The sequence below is a fragment of the Protobothrops mucrosquamatus genome, unplaced genomic scaffold, assembly GCF_001527695.2.
Source record: "Protobothrops mucrosquamatus isolate PMUCROS unplaced genomic scaffold, P.Mucros_1.0 scaffold844, whole genome shotgun sequence".
NCBI classification, from domain to species: Eukaryota; Metazoa; Chordata; class Lepidosauria; order Squamata; family Viperidae; genus Protobothrops; species Protobothrops mucrosquamatus.
Window position 1 is genome coordinate 347,945 of NW_015387099.1, and position 24,438 is coordinate 372,382.

General features: G+C 38.0%; 1 protein-coding gene across 1 annotated transcript in view; it reads left to right on the top strand.

The window, feature by feature from the left end:
• FANCM (FA complementation group M) overlaps positions 1 to 24,438 on the top strand; it is a 59,587-nt gene that overhangs the window by 25,879 nt on the left and 9,270 nt on the right. Inside the window, exons 11-22 of the mRNA XM_015819013.1 lie at positions 4,800 to 4,932; positions 5,508 to 5,665; positions 6,965 to 7,117; positions 11,094 to 12,945; positions 13,860 to 13,936; positions 14,032 to 14,097; positions 17,099 to 17,233; positions 18,051 to 18,204; positions 19,079 to 19,185; positions 20,405 to 20,815; positions 22,012 to 22,369; positions 24,018 to 24,309. Coding sequence (XP_015674499.1) covers positions 4,800 to 4,932; positions 5,508 to 5,665; positions 6,965 to 7,117; positions 11,094 to 12,945; positions 13,860 to 13,936; positions 14,032 to 14,097; positions 17,099 to 17,233; positions 18,051 to 18,204; positions 19,079 to 19,185; positions 20,405 to 20,815; positions 22,012 to 22,369; positions 24,018 to 24,309 — 3,896 coding nt within the window. The remainder of the gene's footprint in view (positions 1 to 4,799; positions 4,933 to 5,507; positions 5,666 to 6,964; positions 7,118 to 11,093; positions 12,946 to 13,859; positions 13,937 to 14,031; positions 14,098 to 17,098; positions 17,234 to 18,050; positions 18,205 to 19,078; positions 19,186 to 20,404; positions 20,816 to 22,011; positions 22,370 to 24,017; positions 24,310 to 24,438) is intronic.

Consider the following 24,438-nt stretch of genomic DNA (forward strand, 5'->3'; position numbering starts at 1 on the left):
TTAATTAAAAATTCTTGCAGAATGATAGGCCATAAATATTAGCCATATATATTGAATAAAATAATATACCATTTTTAAGCTAGCCAAGAGTGGCATGGTGCTGTTGAATTAGAAAGCTTGGTGAATACTTTGGGATGTTAAGTTTCACTGATTTTTTGTGACAGGTATCAAAGCATAATTCCCATCTTTGTGAAATTGTTGCATGGCACATCTCACCTAATGAAATTTGTCAACCTTGCTCTCTTCACTACAGTAGCTTGCCATGCCTATGTTAGTGGGGATGTGCTTTTTTCTTTGTTAATTCCTTGATAAGGGGTATTGTCATTAGGGTATTATTTTTCTGCTTCATTATTTGTCTGGTATTAATCCCTGCTTTTTGGGGTGCTGGTTGCTGGACAGGATATATTCTGGTCTTTTTGTTTCTTTGTTAGCTTTTTTATTGTCTCCTGAACCATGTGTAAATGTGGTTTATCTCTATTTGTCCATGATGACTGTATCTTTTGATCTTTGTAAAAAAATCCCTTAAGCAAATATTATCTTCTGTCTAGTTCTGTGCCAAAATTGCTTGGTATTAATATTTGTATGATGAAGAAAACTGTTTGTATGTATTTACCAGTAGCTGAGGTGAGCTTGAGTTAGTCTTACTTTATCCATCTAGCCAATTTAAGAAAGCAACCAGATAGCCCAGAAATGTTTCTGAGCAAGGCAAGGCAGTGATAGTAATCCTATTGTTTATGTCAGTCAGAAATTTACTGTACTTGATAATGAAGACATGCAAGTGGGAAAAATGGGTTTATTACATAAATGTTTATCTTAATGCCTTTGGATATAGCAGAGGCGGCCTTGTTGCTTTCCATGTGTTGCTGAACTATACCTCCCAGTAGCATCAGCCTACATGGCCAGTGAAGAGAAATTTAGATGGTGTACCAGGTATTCATCCTGCATATATAGGATTTAGTATCTATTTTAGAGATAGATCAGAACTATAAAGATTTTCAAATATCATATGTGTTCGTTTCTGATCAGAAATTGTTAGTGGGAATTCCTGTGTATCTATCCAGTGAAGAAAATGCCCTGGTGTCTATCTGTCTGTCTCACTCACTCTCACTCTCCCCCACCCTTCCTTNCTCTCTCTCTCTCTCTCTCTCTCTCTCTCTCTCTCTCTCTCTCTCTCTCTCTCTCTCTCTCTCTCTCTCTCTCTCTCTCTCTCTCTCTCTCTCTCTCTCTCTCTCTCTCTCTCTCTCTCTCTCTCTCTCTCTCTCTCTCTCTCTCTCACACACACACACACACACACACACACACACACACACACACACACACACACACTTCTTGGCTTACTGAGCATGCAGTTCCCTTGAAGAATACTTGGAAACCACAACTGGTACATCCCAAAGGTGCTTTTTCATGAAGCAACTGGACTTTCTTGTTTTTCTTTGAAGACATTATGCTTATCATCCAAGAAGCTTCTTCAGCTCTGACTGGATGGCAGGGAATGAAAGGATTTATATTTCTTGCAGACAGCTGATCATTTGCATTCTTTTAGAGAGTGGTTGAGGCCACCTGGAGATTTATCTGTGTCTCCAGGGTCACCTGAGTGCAAATGGGTGTGAAACCTTGGAATTGCTGAAAGGACTGTGTTGTAGACTGGAGATAGATGTAATATCCCTCCCCCTCTGTTGAGAGAGGGCTGCTCAATTTTGACATAGATAGCCTCTTTGACTCCTCTTTCAAACTAGCGGTCCTCTCTGTCCAAAATGTGGACTTTACTGTCTTTGAAAGAGTGACGTTTGTCTTTTAAATCCAGATAGACTGCTGAATCATGTTGTGCCATGCGTTTATGAAGTGATTGTTTTGATTCCCCAATGTACAAATCTGCACATGGCTCACTGCATTGTGCTGCATATACATGTTGCTCAGTTTGTGTCTGGGTGTTTTATCCTTGGGGTGGACAAGCTTCTGCCTTAGTGTATTCGTGGATTTGAAAGTGTGCACATATGTTGTGTTGGCTGAAGATCCTCCAGAGCTTTTCCTATATTCCTGCAAAGTATGGAATGACAATGTTGCTTTGTTTATTTTTTTCTTCTTTGTCTGTTATGGAGGAGCTTCTGCTGGGTCTTTTTGATTTGATGAAGGCCCACTTGGGATAGCCACAAGCTCTGAGGGCTTCCTTGGTGTGTTTTAGTTCTTTTTCTTTACCATCTTTGCTGGTAGGCAGAGCTTCAGCTCAGTGGTGTAGGGTTCTAATAATTCCCATTTTGTGCTCCAGTGGGTGATGAGAATCAAAATGTAAATACTGATCCGTGTTGGGGGGTTTTCTGTAAACTTCAATGTTAAGCCTTCTGTCTTCTTTTGGGATAACTATGACCTGGATGACTGAGAATCTCCATAGACACAACTGATACAGAATGCAGTGGTGCAGACAGTTCTGGAGGCCCCTCAGGTGTCACATGTGACACTGTTTTTACATGAATTGCACTGGCTGCCAGTTTGCTATTGGGTCCAGTTCAAGCTTTTGGTCATTACATACAAAGCCCTTAATGGCATGGGTCCAGAAAATTTGAGGAACTAACCCGCCCCACTCATTCCAGTGGAAAGGGCCTATTTCAGATCCCATCAGACAAAGAATTTTGGCTAGTGAAGTCCAAGAGAGGAGCCTTTTCTATTGTAGTCTCTGCTCTTGTGAATATTCTCCCAATTGGAAACAAGGTCCATACTCCTGGGCTTTCCCAGAAGAGACCCAAAACATATCTCTGCCACTTGGCTTGGGTCCTGACAGGGACCTGTTATGTTGGGGGTGGCTGACCAGGTAGAGAAGAACCCCAGGTCATCGCCTAGGTTTTAGCTTTTCTATTCAATTTTTCTCATTTTAATTGCTTTCTAGTACATTTCTACTTTTTATGATATTGTAAGTTACTCAGTGTTGCTGTTTCAATGAGATGGGTGCCATATAAATTTAATAAAATAAAATGTTAGAACTGCAAGAAAGCAGTTTTGGGTTATGCATAAATAATAGCTTATGTTATGTGCAAAATCTACAAGACATCTTATTTTTGGAGAGAAAAAAATAGCAACCAGAGGAAGTAACACCACTTCATGTCCTTGGAGCGTGAATCATCTCTCGATTCAGCAATCTCTAATAATTCTCTAATTTTGTGTGTGCGTGCGTATGTGTAATCATATTCATCGAAATCGATAGACGAACAACAACAATTATATGATATAATTTTCCATGAATGTGGATGAGTGTAATAAAATAGAACTATGTACCCTTCAAAAATTATTTTGAAATGTAGTTCGGAAAAATTGAGTGAGCACATCTTTTCTCAGACTCCATGTGAGCCTGAGAAAAGCTACAGCAGCTTAAATCAGACTCATAAATGAGCAACATCTTTTTTCGGGCTCAAACACAAGCTTTTTTTTTTTTTTTTTTTTAAAGATGCCTTTTTTAATGAATAGCACAGGGACACTGTGTTCATGTAAGGTCCAAAGTACTACTTCTAAATTATTTCAAAGCATGCATAGCCCTATGGTACTGCTTCCACTGCTCATTAGACCTAAAAGTTTATAGACTGAATCAGATTCATTTGTTTGTCTGGTTTTCAGTGCAAATTTTATATCAAAACACCATTATTTAAAAGGCCTGCTTATGGCTAAATCGGCTATGAAGATAAAAGCAGCTGTTGCTTTTTCATAGTGATTTTTTTAGAGCTTATGAGAAGAAAAATACATTTTTTTAAAAAAAACAAAGTGCTTTGAAAAAATTATTTAGTGTGGGTGCTTATAGAAATGGTCAAGTAATAAAATTTACTTCAGTCACTCAGCTTTTTTCTAGGGAGTCTTCCATAGCAAATGAAGAAACCCCAACCAATTGATGTTGCTATATAACCAACCAAAGACATGAAGAAAGAGAGAATATGATTGTAACAGTTCACAGTTCTCCCGCACAGGTTCCGTCATAGAATATACCTGGGTAATAATCTGAATATGGACTATAAGTGCAAGGGTGCTAAAACACCATTTGTGAACACTTTTGAATTCTTGATATTTCTGTATAAATATAACCTAAAACATGATCTATTCTCCCTAAAAGTCCTAAAACAAGGACCCAATTAAACAAATGAGTCAAAAACATTATACTTGTTTATTTTCTTTATTGAAAAAAATGATCAAAAGCCTGATACTTGTGTGTGTGGCAAGTGTGCACCTCTAGAATTATCAGTTCATTTGAAGGGGAGATTAGAGTCAGTTGTTTCAATCAGTGGGATGTTAATTATTTAAAGAACAGAATTCTGGTTGTTCACTGCTGAAATCTGAACTTCACAACACAGATATGTGGAAGCGTCATTGCTCAAAGCCATGGCTCAAACAAAGGAGTTTCCTGAAAACGTCCAAAAACAGTTGCTGATGCTCACCAGATAGAAAAGGTTACCAAACTATTTCCAAAATGTTTGGACTCCACCCAGTCCACAAATCGAGTTCACACCATCAGCAACATGTGTAATACTCCACGAGTTCTCAAAGAATCCCAGGGTACTGTGTAAGGCCCTAATGGCTTCTCTTGCATTGCCAAATACCAGTGTTCATGAGGCCACCATCAGGAGAACACTGAACAATAATGATGTGCATGGCAGAGTTGCAAGGAGAAAACCACAACTCTCCAATAGGAGTATTGCTGCCCATGCACCATTTGTGAAAGACCACTTGAGTAAACAATCTGGCTTTTGGAAGAATGTTCTCTACACAGATGAGACCAAAATGTAATTTTTTGTCTTAATGAAAAGTGTTATGTTTGGCAAAAGGCCAACACTGCATTCCAGTCCAAGAAACTTACACGTGTTAATGTAAAACATGATGATGGCAGAATCCTGGTCTGGGCCTGCTTTGCTGCCTCTGGACCAGGATTGTTTGCCATCATTGATGGAATTCTGAATTGTAGCAACAAACTCCCAAAGAAAATGTCAGGGTCTCTGAACTGAAGCTCAAGAGAAAATGGGACATGCAGCAAGACAACGACCCAAAACAAATAACCAAATGATGTTTAAAGCAGAGAAAAGATAATGTTTTGCGATGGCCAAGTCAAACTCCTGACCTTAATCCTGCAGAAATAGATTACAAAGTGGAAGGAGATGAAGTGGGCAAATCCACCAACATCCGTCAGCAGAAGCTGGGCTAAAATTCCTCCAAGCTGATTTGCAAGACTGATCTTTGGAAATGCTTAGTCGCCATTATTGCTGTCTAAAGTATTGAAAGCAAAAGTATGCATGCTTTTGCCACACACAATATATAGCTTCTGCATACTTACGCAGAAATATTGAGAATTCAAAAGGATTCAATAACTTTTAAGCACCATAGTATCTAAAAGAGGTTTCTGACAAGTGATGCATACACACACACACACACACACACACACACAGAGAGAGAGAGAGAGAGAGAGAGAGAGAGAGAGAGAGAGAGTATATACTGATATGCTAATTTCCTTCCCCTTCTTATCTCCAAATATTTTCCAGGTACAAAGCAAGCCAGTCCAACTGAAAGCTGGTGTCTTACAACCGAGGAATATGAAAAATGGGATAGACTATATAAAATAAAAGCTGGTGAAGGAATAAAAAAGCCAATATTACCACGGAGTCACTTTGTAACATTAGAATGCAAAGATACAAGAACAGTAAGTTAAAACATATACTTCAGGGTAATTTAATGTGGTCTGGCTGAAAGTCATGAAAAAAGTACTTAAGCCTGAAGAAAAATGTCTTGAGCTGTTGTCAGCAGTAACATATATGTTTTGATATAAATATAGAGAAGATATATATGTCTTCAAGACTTTCTTCTTTAACAATTATATTCAAATATAACTTCAAATTATTGGAGAAAATGCCAGATACTTAATACAAAATAAATATAGGACCTTGGCAATCACATCAGACATGACCTTTAAAAGATTATGTCTGATCCTTCTTTCATTTGAATGTTCTCCATTTTATATGGTCTTCAACTCTTAGAATTCACAGCCAGCATGGTCATTGTTAAGAATCCTTGAAGCCCTAAATCTTTGAAGTACATTTATTGGGGAAAGTTTGTATAGATATTCATCTTGAAAAATAATTAAAATTTAACTTGCACAAGGGAGTGCTATGAAGGATCAAAGTGTCTGTAAAAACATATGGATGTTCCATTGTAGATCTCTACAATAAATACTATCTAACAAATCAGCATTTCCTACGAATGCTAATGAAAGAATTCAGAGCAATTTATTATAGTGGTTAAGACAGCAAGTCATATTACTGTGAGTTCTACTCTCACCTTAGGCATGAAACCAGCTGGTTGACTTTGGGCCAGTCATTCTCTCAGAAAAAAAGCAGCCAGCCACTGTCAAAAATCTTGCCAAGGAAACTGCAGGAATTAGGAATCAAGACTTACTGAAAGGCACAAAACAGGGAGGAATTATAACTAAACAAACTAATGCTGGGATTTGTATGTGTAAAATTAGAAATATTGTGAAATATGAGAAACAAATGCTTCATTCTCAGTTTGTTAACTAATAAAGTGGTGCTAAAAATAAAATGCTTGTTTATTGTATGAAAAAACACATTTTTCTCATAAATAAAAGTAAATATTTTTTTCTAATAGCAATAGCACTTAGACTTATATACCTCTTCACAGTGCTTTCAGCCCTCTAAGCGGTTTACAGAGTCATCATATTGCCCCCAACAATCTGGGTTCTCATTTTCCTGACCTTAGAAGGATGGAAGGCTGAGTTAACCTTGAGCCTATCAGGATCGAACTCCTGGCAGTGAGCAGTGACTTAGCCTGCAATACTGCATTCTAACCACTGCGGCATCATGCCTCCTCAGTTCTAAGTTAGTTCTAAGCTAGCTTTATCTTTATTTTGGATTATTCTTTTGAGAAGCCCGAGCTGTGACCAGCATTGGTAGCATTCTATTTTCTTTGTGTTTTGAAATCTTAGGAATTGGAAACTAAAGAAGTTCATGAACTGTCACTGACAGAATGGGCAGTCTGGCAGAACCGGCCTTTCCCTACCTATCTGGTGGATCACTCTGATCGTTGCTTCCACTTCATTAGTGTCATGGACATGATAGAGCAAATGAGACATGAAGAGGTGAGTAACATGCTTTTCTATTCTGGAGAGCCTTATCTCCTTTCTAAGCTCCCACATGCATTTTATTGGGCTGTGACATAGGATTCTGGAATAGACAATACTCCCAAAGCATGTCACTATTCGGTGTTTCCCTTTGTGTCTTTTATTCAACACAATAGACCAAAGAAGATTATGCCCTCTCTTTAAAAAGATGTTGAGAAACCTATTGAAAACATATTAGTTTGCCTGATGTCATTGCTTAGGCAATAAAGTTTACAGATAGGTAGCTTTTTCATCAGCAATTAGTTTAACTTGTCAGATAACTCATAAAGTTATTCATTGACTTTTAACTAGTTTGGTAATTATATTGTGGATGAGAGCAACACCTCCATACTTTTTGGATTTCAGTGTTACCAGAACTATAATGCAATTAGGACTTCAAGACAATAACAATAAACAAACATACCAAAAAGAAGAAGAAAAAGAAGAAAGAACCAATTCTTTAAATATGTAAACTTCAGGAAAGCATATATGTTTTCTTTAGGAGAAAAGTTTAGGAAAGTACCCTGAATAAAAGACACCTCTAATATATTTTTCTCCAACTGTTAGATCTTTCTTTTGTTCCTCTGTCCACTTTTATTATTTTCCATTTGCCAATGTTCTGATTTTTAGTTAACAGAATAACAGAGTTGGAACAGACCTTGGAGGTCTTCTAGTCCAGCCCCCTGCTCAAGCAGGAAACCCTATACCATTTCAGACAAATGGTTGCCCAATCTCTACTTAAAAGCCTCCAGTGCTGGTTAAGTTTTGTGATGGTCTTTAGCATGCAGCTTCTAGTACTGTGTATAGAACTGGAGATGCACTTCCATGTCCCCTCAGCTAAGAAGCTTCTGCCCACAAGGTAACTGTTAGTTAAAAGAAAAAAAACAGGATAAAATTCATTCCTGGTCATTTCCTGTTCCTTAAGAAAAAGAACATAATAAAGGTATGGGTTAGAACATAGTTTACTTTCTCCCTGGAAATGTTTAAGCTGAATTATAGTTGTTAAATCAGGCACAATATTGTTTAAAAGAAAAAAGAAAATAGAGTTGTATAAGGTTTCACAGTTAATCTCCAAAAGGTACTGCAGAATGTCCAGGAATGTGAACTACTATTACAGCAGCAATCATAAAAATAACAAAAAAAAGGAATAGCTCTTAATGAGAGAATCTTTGGTTTGTGACTATTTTTTTTTCCTTTAGTCAGATATATCCAACAATATTGGGTCTGAATCTCTGCAAATTTAACAGTAAAAGTGCTGCCAGTATAATAGGGGAAACGTAATCTTTTGGGGGTTTCATAGTTAACAGCAGATATGATAAGCATTAGGCCTTGTCGAAGATTTATTTCTGGTAGCACAGTGAAAATTGCCAATTCTTTATCAAACTAGAGTGAGGGTGTGGTGTACTTAGTATTTTGTCCTGTAACTGGTACTCTTTAACAATTTTCATGATGGCTTGGGGAATAACACTTATAAAATTTATAGCTGATGCAAAACTCAAAATACCTATTGTTTTAATAGACAGAGTTAGGTTGCAGAAGTACACTGAAAGTACTAGAGTGAAATTTAGTGGAGTTGTTAAAGGCAAAGTTATTAATGCAAAATAAATCTAGAAATACGACAGAGGATAATCTGGCTTGAGAATGTATGAAAATCCATGCATGTAAAAATTGTAGCTGAACCCAATCTAAGTAGTGTCCCCCCCCCAAAAAAAGATCAATATGGTATTAGACTGTACCAATAGATCCAAATCAGGGATCTAATAGTTCATTCTGTTCTGCATTAGTCAGACCTGACCTCATGTACTGTGTCCAGGGCACCAGGCTTTAAGAAGAATTCAGACAAACTGGAGCAGATAAAAAGGTCAGTGAGAATGGTCAAAGGATTAGAACTAAGTCTTATGGAAAAATGAGGGAACTGGGTAGAGGTAACCTTGTGGAGAGGACATATAATTCTTCAGGTACGTGCAGGAGCTTCAGTCAGAGGATGACATCTCTGTTTTCTCTTATACTCAAGTGAAGATTCTAGAATGATATATAGCTGTAGGGGGCAGCTCCCAGATGAATGTTAGGAAAAAACCTAAGAGCAGTTTCGATAGTAGAACTAATTACTTTGAGAGACCTTTATTGCAGAGGTCTCCAATCTTTCCGGACTCGAGGACCGGAGGGAAGGAGATCAGCTTCAAAATTGATGTGCGTGCGCATGTGCACGGGGCCACACACACTGGCACGGCACTAGCAGCCCCGGTCACGCATGCAGCATGCGCTGGTGCCATGCACATGCGCAAATGGCCACGCAAACCGCCTGAGCTAGTGGCACATGTACAAATGGGCTGCGGACACCCACCCCACACTAGCATTCCCATCTGCACCCGCGCGCATGCGCACACCAGCCAGCTGTTTTTGTGGCCCACTGGCCAAGAGCCTACAGCCCAGTCCCGGGCCATGGACCATAGATTGGAGACCCCTGCTTTATTGGATGTGTTGGAATAAAAACTAGATAGATACCTGACAGAATGTCCTGTAATGAAGAGAATTATTATTATTATTATTATTATTTTAATTTCTATACCGCCCTTCTCCCGCAGGACTCAGGGCGGTGCACAGCATATTAAAACAGATACACATATCAATAAAAATAAAAACCCCTCTAAAACCAAATTAAAACCAAATATTCGAAGCTGTGTTCCAATTAAAATTATACCTAAAATCGTCCCTAAATAAAATCCTCCTTNGTTTTTTTTTTAAATAAAGTACTGCAATCCAAAAAATGTAGGGATGATCTTGCCATGGATCATTAAGTTGTTACCTGGACATCTAAGAAAATAAAACTTGTCAGTCTAATTCAGGAGTGGCAACACCTGATTGGCTTTGTCTGGGTTCAAAAAACTAAGCAGGTTTTATTTATGGTTAGCAGCTGGATGTGAGACTACCATGGAATTTAGATGGATGGATTGTTGATTATTGAGAATAATAATAATTTAGAAAATAATTTAGAAAATTTCCATCTGTTACAAAAGACCACACAGCTTGGATCCACACATATACTATATTGATACAATAGGACTTCCTAGGTTCTTGGGAAGAACTCGATGAATATGAAGGCAACACCAGTTGGAGAACTAGCAGCTGTTAGTTCACATTTTTGTGCCTATGTCATCCGACTCTCAGCAACTCTGGGGTCATGCTAATTGATGTGAAATTTAAGTATTTCACCTTCCTCTTCCAGAGGGTTGCTTTTTTATAACTTTATCAGATTTGTTAAGTTATGTGCATTTAGGTATCCTAAAGTACTTTTTGATGTTAATGGCATACTAAGCTGAAAGTATTATAAGAATGTAATAATAGTACAGTTAAGTCCTTCCTATTGGTTAAGATTAAATCAAAGAGTATCTGATCCACTTAAAATTTCTTTTGCTTCTAAAACAGAAAGTTGTGAGCATGTTTGGAATTTTTCTGAAGGTCCAAGCTGGGCAAAGTTTATCTCCAAAATATTGATATACTAAAAGCCTCCCACTGTTATAATTTCCTGCCTATTTGAAATATCTGCAAGTAATTTTTGGAAGTCTCATCCATGGCTGGATAAGTCAGGATTGACTGGATAAGACCCTTATGACTTACCTTAATGAGCAGGCTCCATTATAGTCGTAACTTAAGGACTAAATGTACTTTTATTAAAGTAACGTGATGCAACTTCTCCCTTTCTATTCTGATTTGTGACATTCAAAAAGAAGAGGCAAATCAGGGTGCTCAAGTTGAGAGCACTGGCCTTGAATTTCAGATCAATTACCTAAAATGATTGTGGGTTCATTGCATGTACCACAGACTTCCTCTTTTCTATCAAATTCCGTTCTGTAAACTAACAACAACTTAGTGAATGCCAATAATGCAGAAGGTAAAGAATGTAACTGTGTAAATTTCAGAAATAAAGTGTTTTTTTCTTTATTATCTTAACTAGGGAGAGTGTGCTTATGAGCTGGCAATCCAACCTTATCTTCATTGGGAAGATGTTCATGCATCAAACGTTCAGATCAGCAAAAGATGTGAGACCATGACTCTTGAAAAAGTATCATCTAGAAAAAAACCAGCAGCTACAGCAAAAGAAAAATATTCCTTACAAGAATTTGATGCAGAATGTATGTCGCTGTTTAAAGTGGCCAATTTTAAATCCTCGAAAAGACCTCAAGTGATTGATGTAGAAACTGCAGTTCACGCTAAAAAGGATGGCAGCATTTCAGCTTGCTTCTCAACAAGCCTATCACCGTTACTTGAAGCTAGAGGACAGAAAGGTTTGGCAGATGAGAATCAAGAAAATACGGATCCAGCACTCAACACAAGTATTCAAGAAAGGACTTGTGTTAATCCTGAAAAGGCTATAACAAAAATAATTCATCCTGCTCCTGAAAATTGTGTACAAAATGGACAGTGTGTGGATTCTGGCTATGGCTGTTTTGCAGATGATTCGTATCTTTCATCTTTATTTTATCTCCCAGTGCCAGAGATTGATTTGTTTAGATCTTCTGAAACAAATGCTGATGAGAACCTTTCTTGGGGAAAAGACATCCAGATGAATGTAGCAAGACTTCTGTCACAGTCCCCACCATCTCTGGATGAATGGTTTGCTTCTGAGGAAAAAAGGGTGAATGAAGGCATGGAGCTTGATTCATTACAGCAATGGGTTTCCAGCAAGTCTAAAGACAATATTCCAGAGAAAAGTGTATGTTTCAAGAATGTGTCTATTTCCCCTCAGAACAGCTGTGAACTCTTAAACAACGGTAAATTGTGTTCAGTGGATACCTATCCTTTGGAAATGAATAATATTCCAGATACCTTCATTAGCAGTATGAATGATCTTAGCTGGGATGACATTTTTGAAGTTGAAACTGAACAACAGAATGGAATTCAAGGGGAGAAACTGTCAAAAGTAAACGATAATCCAGCATTGGATTCTCTGAAAAGGGATAGTGGTAAAAACTGTGCAAAAACATGCGAACAATTTGGACGAAATGTAAACCCTGAGGAAGATTGTTCTATGCATTTATTGGGAAATCATGGACAGAATAGTCATCCATCAGTTGAAAAAATGGGGGCACCTTCAGAATTACCTGGCTTGTGTGGTCAAGCTAACATGCAGAATAACAAACCAAGAACCCCTGAATGGCATTTTTCTGACCAACTTGTTTCTGTTTGCAATACAAGTCTCATAACATCATTGATGCCACGTAGAGATAAAGTAGAAGTCTCTGCTGATCTTGATCATGGAAGCAAAGCAAATCCCCATGATTATGAGCAGTTATATGATGCTTCTGAGGATTTGTTCTCTGTTAACTTTGATCTTGGATTTTCTTTTCAAGAGTCAGAAGATGATGCCTTAGAGCAAATGAACTCCATGAAAAATAAGAGGAGCTCTGCACCTGGTCATTCCAATAGGGTTGAAACCTCTTTCTCAAATAGTAGCTTGGTAAATAAATATACTAGTAATGAATGTTTTAATGTGACTAAATCTTCTACACCATTAAACTTGCAAAAGCACGATCCTGGTCTGGCAGCAATTGACCCTGCTATTTCTTTGGCATCTCCTTTCACACCAGCAATTCAGAGATTTTATCAGTCACCAAACCATGTAAAAACTGTGTGTTCCACACCCACAGGTGGACAAATGATACATATTAGAACTTCTCATGGTTCTTGCTCTAGAAATAATCAAGAAAGCTCACATATGAGAATTTCAAGAAAAGCAAACACCAGCATAGTTAAAGTCTTGGCAAAATCAGCTTTTGGAGTAGAGGATCTTCCATCCCATGAACCTGGTAAGACCAAAAATGAAGACCTAAATTATTTTACCAGGCTTTCTGCAGAAGTTAAGATTTCAAGTGCATGATTGTGTGTGTAAGAACAATGACACAGCTATATCCTTGAGCATCTGCACTCTTTAGGAGGCCTAACGAAACCTGTGACTGAGGGCTTTGGGGATGTTGAATAGTTCTCATTACTTTATTCTATTTTCAGCTCAGCACCTGCCTAGCCTTTTAGATGCTCTGTAATGCAGCTAAAGATCAGCTTGTAGCAAATGTAATCACTATATGATAAACTTATAAATGTTTACTGTTATGTTGGCTAAAGTGATCTTCTTTCTGTGAGAATATATAAGATCCTTATATTTACTACTGCAGATTTCCTGACTGTACAGTTGCTGGGTTTGTACATTTAAATGTACACAAAAGCATTTATAAATAAAATAATGAATCTTGGAAATATTTTAAAGCTATCCTAAGATTGATAACCAAAATTTGATTTGCTCCTTTGAAATATTATATCAGACTGAACTGTTGGTATATTTTTATTTCCTCCTCAAAATAAAGAATAATCCACTTGATTAGGGAAGATAGATGAGAAACAAAATATAGAAACTCAGTTGAATATGCTATTTTGTTCTAGACGGCTAGTTTATGTGAAGAGCAGTCATATCCAGGTGCAATAAGTAAAACTGGTTTACTAATGCTTTCCCATCTTTTTAATTTGTTCCCATGATGGGAAATATTGTTTTAACTTAAGCTTCAGTTTCATCTTAACTAGCCTGGACTTTGTGTTGATAGAGAATTTCTGCAAACAAGAAATTGCCTTATTTATTTTTTAAAAATGGAAATGTATATTTTTTTTGTGTCTAAACAAGTTCATTGTATGCTGAAAAAATCAGGTTCTTATTATTAATTCTTCACTATAGGAGACAGCAGTGAAGGTGAAAAATTTTCTTCTCTCAACAAAAAAAAGAAAAAAACAAAAATTTTGAGAACTTCAGATGTGAGTAATTTAGCTATACTTAAGCAATTTTAAGTGAATCAAATACTCCTCTCAGAGACTTCTTAATGGATACTCATTTATTCATTCTTTCTTAGATTAGTGACTGTGACTTTGAATCACCAATTCATGCTGTCAAGAAACGGAAACGTCCACTCATTGCTGTAAGTTTCTCTCTGACTAGTGTAGAAAGAATGTGCTTAAAACATGTGTTGCTGAATTTGGCTTGAATAGTCGTATCTAAATAAAATTAAATTTTATGTTGCCCATCAACTTGGCGGGATTGCTTCGTTTGCTAAGACAGAATATTTTAGTTTTTATATGTTTTTGATATACAAGGTCTTCTAATGCTCAAACAAGAGCCAATTTGGTGTAGTGGTTATACTGACAGAGTTCTAGTCCTGCCTCAGACAGAAAGCCCATCATTCTCTCTCAGCCCCAAGAAGAAGACAAATCATTTCTAAAATGTTGTCATGAAAAATGTATGGATTTGTCCAGGGAGTTGCCAAGAGTCAAAAATGACCCAAAGGCACCTCCCTTCCCCCTCCCCAAATCAGTTCAGATTCAGATAACCTTTATTGTCATTTTTTTTCCTGGGGCCCAATGGCACACATTAAAAATGAAATTTAGTTGCTTGCTCTCAAGTGTACACATACATAACACACATTTAAAATATACTATATACTATATACAACATATGTCTAGACCTACACCCGTACATATATGTAACATACATATTAATCGCTATCTTGAATACATAACAGAAAGAGGAAGCTTTAGAGTTCACAAGGTTAATACTGTATGGAACAAAATTGTGACTGAATCTAGATGTTCTGCTTCGGATACCACAGAGCCTCTGCCCAGAAGGTAACAAGGAAAACAGGTCGTGAAGAGGATGTCATTTCTCTCTTCTGTACAGGGGAAAAAATATTCACAAGATGGAAAGTTATTTTATACCAGACCAGAACTATTGGTCTAAACACCACATTATAATATAGACCAGGCATGTTAAACACCCATCCCGCGGGCTGGATGCATCATACTGAAACCGCGCCCACCCCATTGCTGGCAATGGGGCAAAAGTCACGATACATCACATGATGTCACATGACATGCCTGATATAGATGACTAATTTGGCTTTTAGTTCAGGTAGTCCTCAAGTTACAAATGTAATGGAGCCTGCCAATTACATTCGTAACCCAAGAATTCATAGGAGTGAATCGCGTAACTTGAATGCAATCACTCCCTGCTTTTGCCCACGCATTTGCTAATCGAATGCGCGGGTTGTTAAGTGCACACGAGGTATCTCAGGGTGGGGAAGGCCATGGGGGCCTAGTGCAGGAACAAGACCAATGTGTCCAGCCACCAAAGGCCTCCCCCCACCCATTGAGAGACCCCATGCTCCTCTTTCCACCCCTTGGGGTCCCAAGTTGCTTGGGCCTTTTCTTCCCACCCTGTCACTGACTGCTAATTTATCTTTGGTGCCACATTTGAGAGCCCCACACTTCCCACGCTTACCTGTGCAGCCTTGGGTGCCGGAGCCCTTGTCCAGCAGGCAGAGAAGCGCCGGGCCGGGCTCTCCCCTTCCCTGATGAGCCCCAGTCTCTCTCACAAGTGGGTGTGGCCCTGCCCTGCCATTTGCTGGAGTGCCGAACCCGCCTGGGTTTCAAAAATTGCAGTGCCACGGAACTGAAGAGCTTGTCACGCCATCGCCCTGCTCCCCTCACTTGCCAAAAGCACTCCTTTTCCAAACTGCAAGAGAGACTCCTAAACAATTCTACTCGTGCTGGTTCTGGTTCGGCACTCCAGCAAGTGGCAGGGCAGGGCCCCGCCCATTTGTGACAGAGGCTGGGGCTCAGCAGGGAAGGGGAGAGCCCGGCTCAGCGTTTCTCTGCCTGGCTGGACAAGGGCTGCAGTACCCAAGTCCGCACAGGAGGCGAGCATGGGAAGTTCGGGACTCTCAGTCATGGCACCAAAGTAGCATGTTGCAGTGTCTCTGTGATCGTTCGTAAGTGTGAAGGACCGCTGTGATGTTGCAACATACGTAACTTTGGGACCTGGTTGTAAGTAGTTTTGGCGGGGAATGTCGTAATTTTGAATATTCATTAAGTAGACGTTCATAACTCAATGACTACCTGTATGAGGGAAGATATAAACTGGAAGACATGAAAAGGCTACCTTTTAAAATAATTGTTATTAAAAGAAGATTTTACAAATATTTTAAAAACTATAGAATCATGGCTGAAATAGAAGAAGATTTTAAAAGAGTAGTAAAAGAAAAAGTGAAGAATAACAAAAAGAAAGATATCTAAAGAATGACATTTCATCTTTTGTTACAAACTTAGCAATTAACATCCCCACCCTCCCATATTGCATATCATAGGTCTATTCTTCCCACAAACAAAGCTTTTCACTGAATAAATTCCAAAATCAGCAGTTTATTTTTATCCATTTTCAGTAAAAAGTCAATAAAGAGTTTCTAGCTTTCATAAAAATAATTGTAGTTCCCTCCTTGATCAAATAAGTCAATTTAACCATTCTGCAAACTCAGCATCTTCAGAATTCATCCCCTCCATTATTGGTGCTTTTATTATATCTATAACTATTATTATTATATCTACAATAACCTTGCTGCAGTTACTATATACAAATAGTCCTCTATTTACAACCACAATGGACCGGAACTTCTATTACTAAATGAGGCATTCATTAAGTGAATCATGCCTGGTTTTATAACTTTGCTCAATTGTTAAGTGAATCACACAGTCACTTTGTCAGAATATAGCTGGGAAGGTCACAAATGACAATCACATGACCCCAGGATGCTGTAACCATCATAAATACATGTCAGCTGAATTTTGATCACATAACCACAGGTTCACTGTAATAGTTATACATGCGAAGACTGGGGAAGGGTGTTTTTTTTTTTTTAGCACCATCATAATTTGGAAATTTTGCTAAAAATGGATGTAAGTAAAGGACTATCTGTATAAAACCAATTGTTTATGAGCCTTTTCTAGTTAAATTTTCATAATTCCTAATAAGAAAAAATCCAGTTTCATCTGAAATGTTTAATTTTTAAACCTGCCTGCATCACTATATGCATTTATAATGGAAAAGTTAATTTTGATGTTATTTTAAACAAAAATTATGTTGCATTTTAGTCAGATGTCTCTAGTGATGAAAGCACAGATTTTGCTAAGAAATCAAGCCCAGTGTTTCATGACAGAAAGAACTATATCAAGAAGCCAGATCAAGATACGAAAAGGCAGAAGAAAGGAGACAAACTTCTGATCAAGGTAAGGATGTTACAATTAATTAAGATGACTTCTCTGAATATCTTATTTCTTACTATATTTTGCCTTTGAATAGGTAACATTAAAACCCCTCTAGAATCATATGCATGATTCAGAATGAACATTCACAATCAAGAGAAATTTATGCCAGCCAGACAAATCAAGCCTTAAGAAATCAGGAACAAGCTAACATTTTAAACATATTATGCATAATACATGGATGTCTGGGGAAAGGTGGTTTTCAGTACAAATGGAGTAAGCCATCATCTGAATCAAATTTTCCACATGATAGATGATAGATAGATAGATAGATAGATAGATAGATAGATAGATAGATAGATAGATAGATAGATAGATAGATAGATAGATGATAGATAATTCTAGCTAAATTCATGCAGGTTAGTACCTGAACATTCTCTGCAGTTAACATATTGATATACAGTAGTAACCGTCTAATTGATTTTGTACAGCACAGTAATGTAGTATATGTTAAGTAGTCAGAGTCCTATTTTCCTTTTGGTGAATATAAGTTTTTATTTCAGTAATTTGAAGCTTTGGCAGCTGGGAGTTGAAGCACTTTAAAAACTTAGTGGATCCCAAGAATGATTCATGAAACAACAGCTGGAGTTTAAGCATGGCCTTCTCTGTAATTTGCTATAAGCCCCTAGGAAACAGATCCTTAGTTCCAGCTGATGTATTTTTTGGCCAGTCTACCATTATTGAAATTCACAGCAATCTGTTAAGTGGGTTTTATGTTTCAGTTCTAAAGTGAATTCTTTGAAAGGGAATTGTATCCAAAATTCTCTTTTGCATCCTGTAGAATTTAGCCAAGCACTTCATAGATGAGGAGGCAGAACTTTCTGAAGATGGAGTGGAAATTTCATCTGATGAGAGTGTAAAATTGGAAGGTGAATTGAGTTCTTCCCTTATTCAGTTTCTTGATGATGAGACGCAGATCACTCAAGATTTAAATGGTATGTAGCAAAAATCCTCCCCTCCCTCCCATCAGTTGATATTCTGTTTGAACTTATCCGTGTCTGAGCATCTGGTCCAATGAATAACTTTCTTAGATAAGATATGAATAGCATATTTCCACTCCTGCTCCTGGTTTTTAACTTTGATATAGCAGTGTTCATATGTGTGCATGGAGGTAGGAGAGTTAAAATTTCCATTGTATTCTTGATAATTCCGCTCTCCAATACATGAAGATGCTACTTTGCTTGGAAAGAAGCTGCTCTTGATCTGCTAGACATTTCTCTTCCAGAACCCCTCAGAGATACTTGTGTAATGAGGGTTGCAATGAATCCATAAGGCAATTTTTTCTAAAGGTTATGACAAAAAAAATACAGGTACTCCTCGACTTACAACAGTTCATTTTGTGACCATTCAAAGTTACAACAGCACTGAAAAATGTGACTTATGACCATTTTTCACACTTAGGACTGTTGCAGCATCCCTATGGTCAAATGATCAAAACTCAGATACTTGGCAACTGATTCATATTTATGATGGTTGCAATGGTCCCCGGGTCATGTGATCCCATTTTCTGACCTTCTAACAAGCAAAGTCAGTGGGGGAGCCAGATTCATTTAACAACCATGTTACTAATTTTACAACTGCAGTAATTCACTTAACAACTGTGGCAAGAAAGTTCGTAAAATGGGGCAAAACTCACTTAACAAATGTCTCACTTAACAACAGAAATTTTGGGCTCAATTGTGGTCATAAGTCAAAGACTAGCTATATCATGTGGAGATTTTTTCCACCTGAACAGAAAGAACAGACTCAAGATTGAGTGCGGTTTCAGTTACTTTTATGTCTGACAGTCTATTTTTTTTTTCTACATAGAATCTGAGATGCAGGCAGTTTATCTGAAATCTGTTCGCAGTCCAGCTGTTGGCAACAAGTATAAGATGGTGCATAAAGAATACAATCCAATAACTGTTTTCTCACAGGTAAAAAAGTCAGACAAAGAAAGTGATACTGTAATAAATGGAACCACATCACAAATTGGTCTGAACCTGCAAATGCTTTGAAATGCTTAGATATTATTTTATTGTAAGGAACATTATCAGAGTGGGGGTTTACTTAATAAAAAAAATAACTAAAACAATCCAAATGCAACTATCACAAGTGAGAATATTTTAAGGATTTTTTTTACAAGCCTACCTGAGCTGTTAAGACTTGTCAGTGGTAAGTAACACCTTTATTATCACAAGGTCACGGGGTTTTAAAGATTAGTAGGAAACCATAGCAGGTATAAAATAGAGTGACCCAGTTGATAGCAGCAGAAATCTGCTAGTCTAGAGTAACATGGATACTGCAGTTGTTGTATTGGTTGCCAATAGACTTCTGGACTTACAGTGCCTCAAAGTGCTGGTTATTTCCGATAAATTCCAATACAATATTCCTAAGAACATCAGGGGTTGCAATCTTCCATATGAAGAGAAATGCCTCCTCATCAGATAACAGGAAGGTTGCAAGAAAGAATCAAAAAAATCGGTGCTGTAAATTGGTTCTAAAGTGAAACAACTGAAACTAGCATACTTGCTTATATTTTTGTGCCACTACCCCTTTCATCATAATAAATCTTGCTAAAGAGAATTAAGAATCATATTTAGAAACAAATCCTGTTCGGTCTTAGGCAACTGCATATGTCAGGCTTAGGCAGCCTGACATATGCAAAGTCAAAGCCTTGACTTTCATTTCTTGATGACTTCATGGACACATCCTTAGGTCCTCCCATCCAAGTATTAACTGGGTTTCTCTCTGTTTAAGTTAGTGAAATCAGACAAAAACTAGATAAAAGCACATAAGCACTTTTTAAGCTGTCAGAATTCAACAAAGTGGGGTAAATGTACAAGTTCCATCACTGAGAGAGGATGAACTACTAACACCATAGGCCAGGCATCAAGAAAAGGTTTTATGTTGGAAGATTTTAATGTACTTTTAGATGCAATGCATAATGAAATCAGGAAGTTTTTTAACTATCCTGAACTTATGTTGTAAGGGTTTTTTTTTTAAAGTGCCAAAACTCTTGAGTTTGGATCAGTAATGGTCAGGATCCGTATATAACCAGAATATTACTGATAGTGTCTAATTATAACCGTTAGTTTTGCTTCTTTTTTTCATGAGGCATGGGAATTTGTCAGGATTTGTCTTCTTTCTTCTCAGATTCCAGAGCAAGATGAATGCTACATAGAGGACAGTTTCTGTGTTGAGGACAATGAAGAGGATAAACCCAACAGCAGTTCCAGTGATGAAGATCTGTGCATCAATTTTGACCTTTTAGGGGAAGAAAGCTTTGTGAATGGGAGAAAACAGTACCAAACCCGGCACAGGAAAAAAATGAAAGCAGGCCATGTGAAACTGAAAACAGAAACTCCATTCCTCCCAAAGAGATTAACTAGGGTTCGAATTCTTAACAGATCTAGTGAAGATGAGGAGACTGATAAAAATGAAGAGCAGATGGAATCACGAGTCAGTGCTAAAGTTGATAAGGATTGTAATATTACTTCCTTAACTAAGGATCAGACTCTGCACCAAAAATGCTCAGTTACAAAACCCCAAGAAAGCTATGCTAAGGTATGCTTGGATCCAAACGTATGTTTGTCAGAACAATCAGATTTTCATCCTCAAAGCAAAGATCAGTGCAAATCAGAGCTTGTGGGTGAACAGTTCCAGATTATGCTGAAGATAAGACTGTTTTTTTAAAAAAAAAATACTGCTTCTTTTGTGGATGTCTTGGAATAGTGAAACTAAGGAGTCAGGAGAAAACTTTAAAAATGATTGATTTAAGCCTTTGCCACATTTCTCTTGAGAATCTTCAGTAAATGATTTAATAGATTTCTCCTCATTCGCTAATTCTGCTGTATTATTAGCATAGTATGCTGTGTCAGACAAGTTAGTCTATCTCCTCATTCTGCAGTAGTCAGACCAGCCTTGACTGTTAAATCCAATTCTAGACACCATGGTAACGGTAAGAAATTGAAACATGACAATGGCAAATGACAAAAAAGTTGGTCAAGGAACTAGAAACTGAGAGCTACAAAGAGAAAATGAAGGATCTAGATAAGTTTAGCCTTGAGAAAAGATGATTAAAGAGGAATATAGTACAATCATGTACCTGAAAGCTTGTCACAAAAGAAAGATCAAAAATTATTTTCTCTGGTTCCAGAACACAGAACATAGAATAACATTTAAATTCAGGAAGGCAAATTCCAAATGAAGTGGGGGAAACTTTCTAAGAGCAAGGGTTCAGCAGAGAACAGTTATCCAAATAAGAGGTGGACTGTTCTTAATTGGCATCATTCAAGCTGAAGCTATAAGACCTGTTCCATCCATGTGGATCTATGAGATTACAGAAAGTTATACTGACATTTAACAAAAGGAACATATATGGACATAAAATTTTAAGTAGAGAATGGCTAATCTTTTCTTCCATAGCAATATTATAGAATAGCCACCCTAAATTAAAAATGACATTTTTCCATATTTTTTTCCTCCCAACATCCCAAACGTTTTTCCAGTAATGTCTCTTTAATCAGTAATTGTGACCTGCATTTTTAAATTTTAAAATTTGGAAAAAGCACTTTTGGGGCAACCATGATCTGGATGGTTGAGAATCTCCATAGAGAACTGTGATCTGTGTTTTCTGTGTAATTCTGCAGGCAATAGGTACTTTGATTGACACGATGCAAATGCTAAAAGACTGTTCCCCAGTGTTGTTTTTTTTAGATGTTCTAAGCCTGCTGACTGATACGCTGTCGTGATCTTTGCAGCCAGAAACGTTTTTGGAGAACCTTCCTAGACTCTCTTCTTCTTCTTCCTCCTCCTCCTCTTGGACTCTAAGGAATTCAAAGAAAGCAGCATCTCTGTGCATTCTGGTGGATAACCATGAGATCTCATCTGGGCCAGAAGTTATTTCAACCCTGAAAACTGTTCACGGAGTCAAGGTTGAAATTTGTTCTCTAGGTTCCTGTGATTATATTGTCAGCAACCGTCTGGCAGTGGAAAGGAAGTGCCAGGCAGAATTGGTCAACAAAACACATCAGAGTAAAATGGTCCAGAGGATGCAGCAGCTGAAGAACAAGTTTGATAGGATCTGCATAATTGTGGAGAAGGAAAGAATTAGGACAGGTTGGTATCTTGCCTGGCAAGTCTGCCACAGGCAATTAACTGTTCTGTTCTTCAGGTGCAATTTTTCACGTTAGCTAGTTATGAGATTAATTGTTAATAGGAAAGAAAAGCCATATTTCACAAGGGGGTGAAGGTGGGACTTGAAACAGAATTACAAACTGGGAAGGAGCAAGAGAATTACATCACGGTCCTGCCTCTTTAAGCTAGCAGTGTGCCGCAGCTGCCAAAAAAGCCAACGCAGTCCTAGGCTACATTAACAGGGATAGAATCAAGATCATGTAACAATGCCTTGATAAGGCTACACTTGGAATACTGCATCCAGTTTTCGCCACCACAATGTAAAAAAGATGTTGAGACTCTAGAACAGACATGTCAAACATGCGACGTCACGTGGCGTCGTGCAATGTATCGGAACTTTTTCCCCACTGCTGGCAATGGGGTGGGCAAGTTTTCGTCGTGACGCGTCCAGCCTGTGGGCCGGCAGTTTGACACTCCTGCTCTAGAAAGAGTACAGAAAAGACCAACAAAGATTATTAGGGGATTGGAGGCTAAAACATAAGGAACGGCTGCTGGAATTGGGTATGTCTAGTTTAATGAAGAGAAGGACGAGGGGGGACATGATAGCAGTGTTCCAATATCTCAGGGGCTGCCACAAAAAAGAGGGAGTCAAGCTATTTTCCAAAGCTCCTGAAGGCAGGACAAGAAGTAACGGATGGAAACTAGTCAAGGAGAGAAGCAACCTAGAACTAGGGAGAAACTTCCTGACAGTTAGAACAATTAACCAGTGGAACAACCTGCCTCCAGAAGCGGTGAATGCTCCAACACTGGAAGTTTTTAAGAAGAGACTGGACAGCCATTTGTCTGAAATGGTATAGGGTTTCCTGCCTGAGCAGGGGGTTGGACTAGATGACCTCCAAGGTCCCTTCCAACTCTCTTATTCTGTTGTTCTGAGATGAGCAGATTGTGGATCAGAATAAAATCCTTTTCTGCGACACACTTATCACTTTTGGAATATTTTGTCATTAAAACTGTGCCTTTTCTATCATTCCTGATTTCTTTCAAAGCTGTGAAAGCATTTTTATCCAGACATTCAAACTTTAACAGGGAGTTGTATATTCTCTCAAGTTGCTGTATTTGTTCTCACTTTGTTTGTAGCTGAAGATTTTGGCTTTTGTTTATTTATTTGTATTTTATTTTACCATTATTGTATCCCCTACTTTGTATCCTGATTCTGTTGTTTGTTATATATCTTACATTATATTTTACTGTTAGTAAAATATACATGGAAAATCAATGGGATAAAACCTACATTCATACACGTGTGTGTATGTGTCTGTGCACACGTGTGCGCACACATGTAGGTTTTATCTCACTGATTTTATGGGCTTTTGGTTATAATAAGATTTGGTTTGAGATTTGATTTGATGTAATTCTGGACTGGGTTACTGTTGCTCCTTTTATATATTTTTGCTTAACCCTGGTTTGCTTAACTCAGGTTTTACGTACTCACATAATAAACTGAACTATAAGCTAATCATAGGAACTGGGCCTACACAAAAGATTAGGCTAAAATATCATTACCTTGTTCGTGTATCAGTGTGTTGTGCCGTCGCATGAGAAACACTTCTTCTGTCTTTCAATCTTTCAGGAGAGGCGTGGAGGGTGTTCCATAGAACGAAGCACTATGATGGCATGTTATCAGCATTCATCCAGGCAGGAATCAAAGTGCTCTTCAGTGCCTGCCAAGTGGAAACTGCTGACTTGCTAAAGGAACTAGCTTTGGTGGAACAGCGGAAGAATGCAGCCATCCGTGTGCCAACAGAAGTGGAGGGACCCCGACAGGATGTTTTCCGTTTCTATTTGACCATTCCCTGTGTCAGCTATACACTGGCTCTAGCTTTGTGCCACCATTTTGGTTCTTTAAAAGAGCTGGCAAACAGGTACAGTTCCCCTTTGGTTGTTCTGATTTCAACCCTTCGTTGGATATAAGCAGATAGGTTGATTTTTTGTTTTTCACTTTCAAATCTGTCAACTTTATGGAGCTGTCCTGGTAAAAGCCATTTTTTTTT